Source organism: Haliaeetus leucocephalus, unplaced genomic scaffold (assembly GCF_000737465.1).
Source record: "Haliaeetus leucocephalus isolate CR32 unplaced genomic scaffold, Haliaeetus_leucocephalus-4.0 Scaffold459, whole genome shotgun sequence".
Lineage (NCBI taxonomy): Eukaryota > Metazoa > Chordata > Aves > Accipitriformes > Accipitridae > Haliaeetus > Haliaeetus leucocephalus.
The window spans coordinates 3,537-4,239 of NW_010972895.1; the positions used below are offsets into that span (position 1 = coordinate 3,537).

Below are 703 nucleotides of genomic sequence, written 5' to 3' on the forward strand. Positions count from 1 at the left end.
CCCGCCACCGCCCCGGCCGCTGCCCCACCGCCGGGAACGAGACCCCCGTCGTCTGCAAAGGTGCGCTGCGACCGCGGGGACCCCCTTGGGGTGGGGAGGAGAGACCCGCCCCGGGCGCCCGCGTCCCCCGTGGACCCCCCCCGGACGCCTGCGTCCCCTTTGGGGTGGGGAGGACGTACAGGCCCCCCCTGGATGCCTGGGTCCCCTTTGGGGGGGGGGAGGCAGGACCCCCGGACGCTTGGGTCCCCTTTGGAGTGGGGGGGGACGGACAGGACCCCCCCGGACGCCTGGGTCCCCTTTGCCCTCCCCAGAGTTGCGGTGCCCGTCGCCGCTGTCGTTCCCGCAGGGGACGCTCTCCCCCCGCCGCCCCTCGCACCCCACCGGGGCCGTTCTGGCCTTCGCCTGCGACGACGGGTTCGTGCTGCGGGGCCCGGCCCGGAGGCACTGCCGGCCCGGAGGCCTCTGGAGCGGCACCAGCCCTGTCTGCGACGACGGTGGTGAGAGCCGGGGACACCGGGACCCCCGAACGGCCCGGGGCAGGGGGGGAAGATCCCCCCCCATATCCGCCTGGGAGCCCCAAATCAGCCCCCAGAATCCCCTTGGGAGCCCCAAATCCCCCACTAAATCTTCCTGAGAGCCCCCCAAATCCCCCCCCCCAGGGCCCCTTGGGAACTCCAAATCCCCCCCATATCCCCCCGGGAAC

General features: G+C 74.4%; 1 protein-coding gene across 1 annotated transcript in view; it reads left to right on the forward strand.

Moving 5' to 3' along the window:
• Positions 1-703, forward strand: part of C2 (complement component 2) — a 7,784-nt gene that overhangs the window by 1,567 nt on the left and 5,514 nt on the right. The window contains exon 2 of the mRNA XM_010575243.1: positions 314-497. Coding sequence (XP_010573545.1) covers positions 314-497 — 184 coding nt within the window. The remainder of the gene's footprint in view (positions 1-313; positions 498-703) is intronic.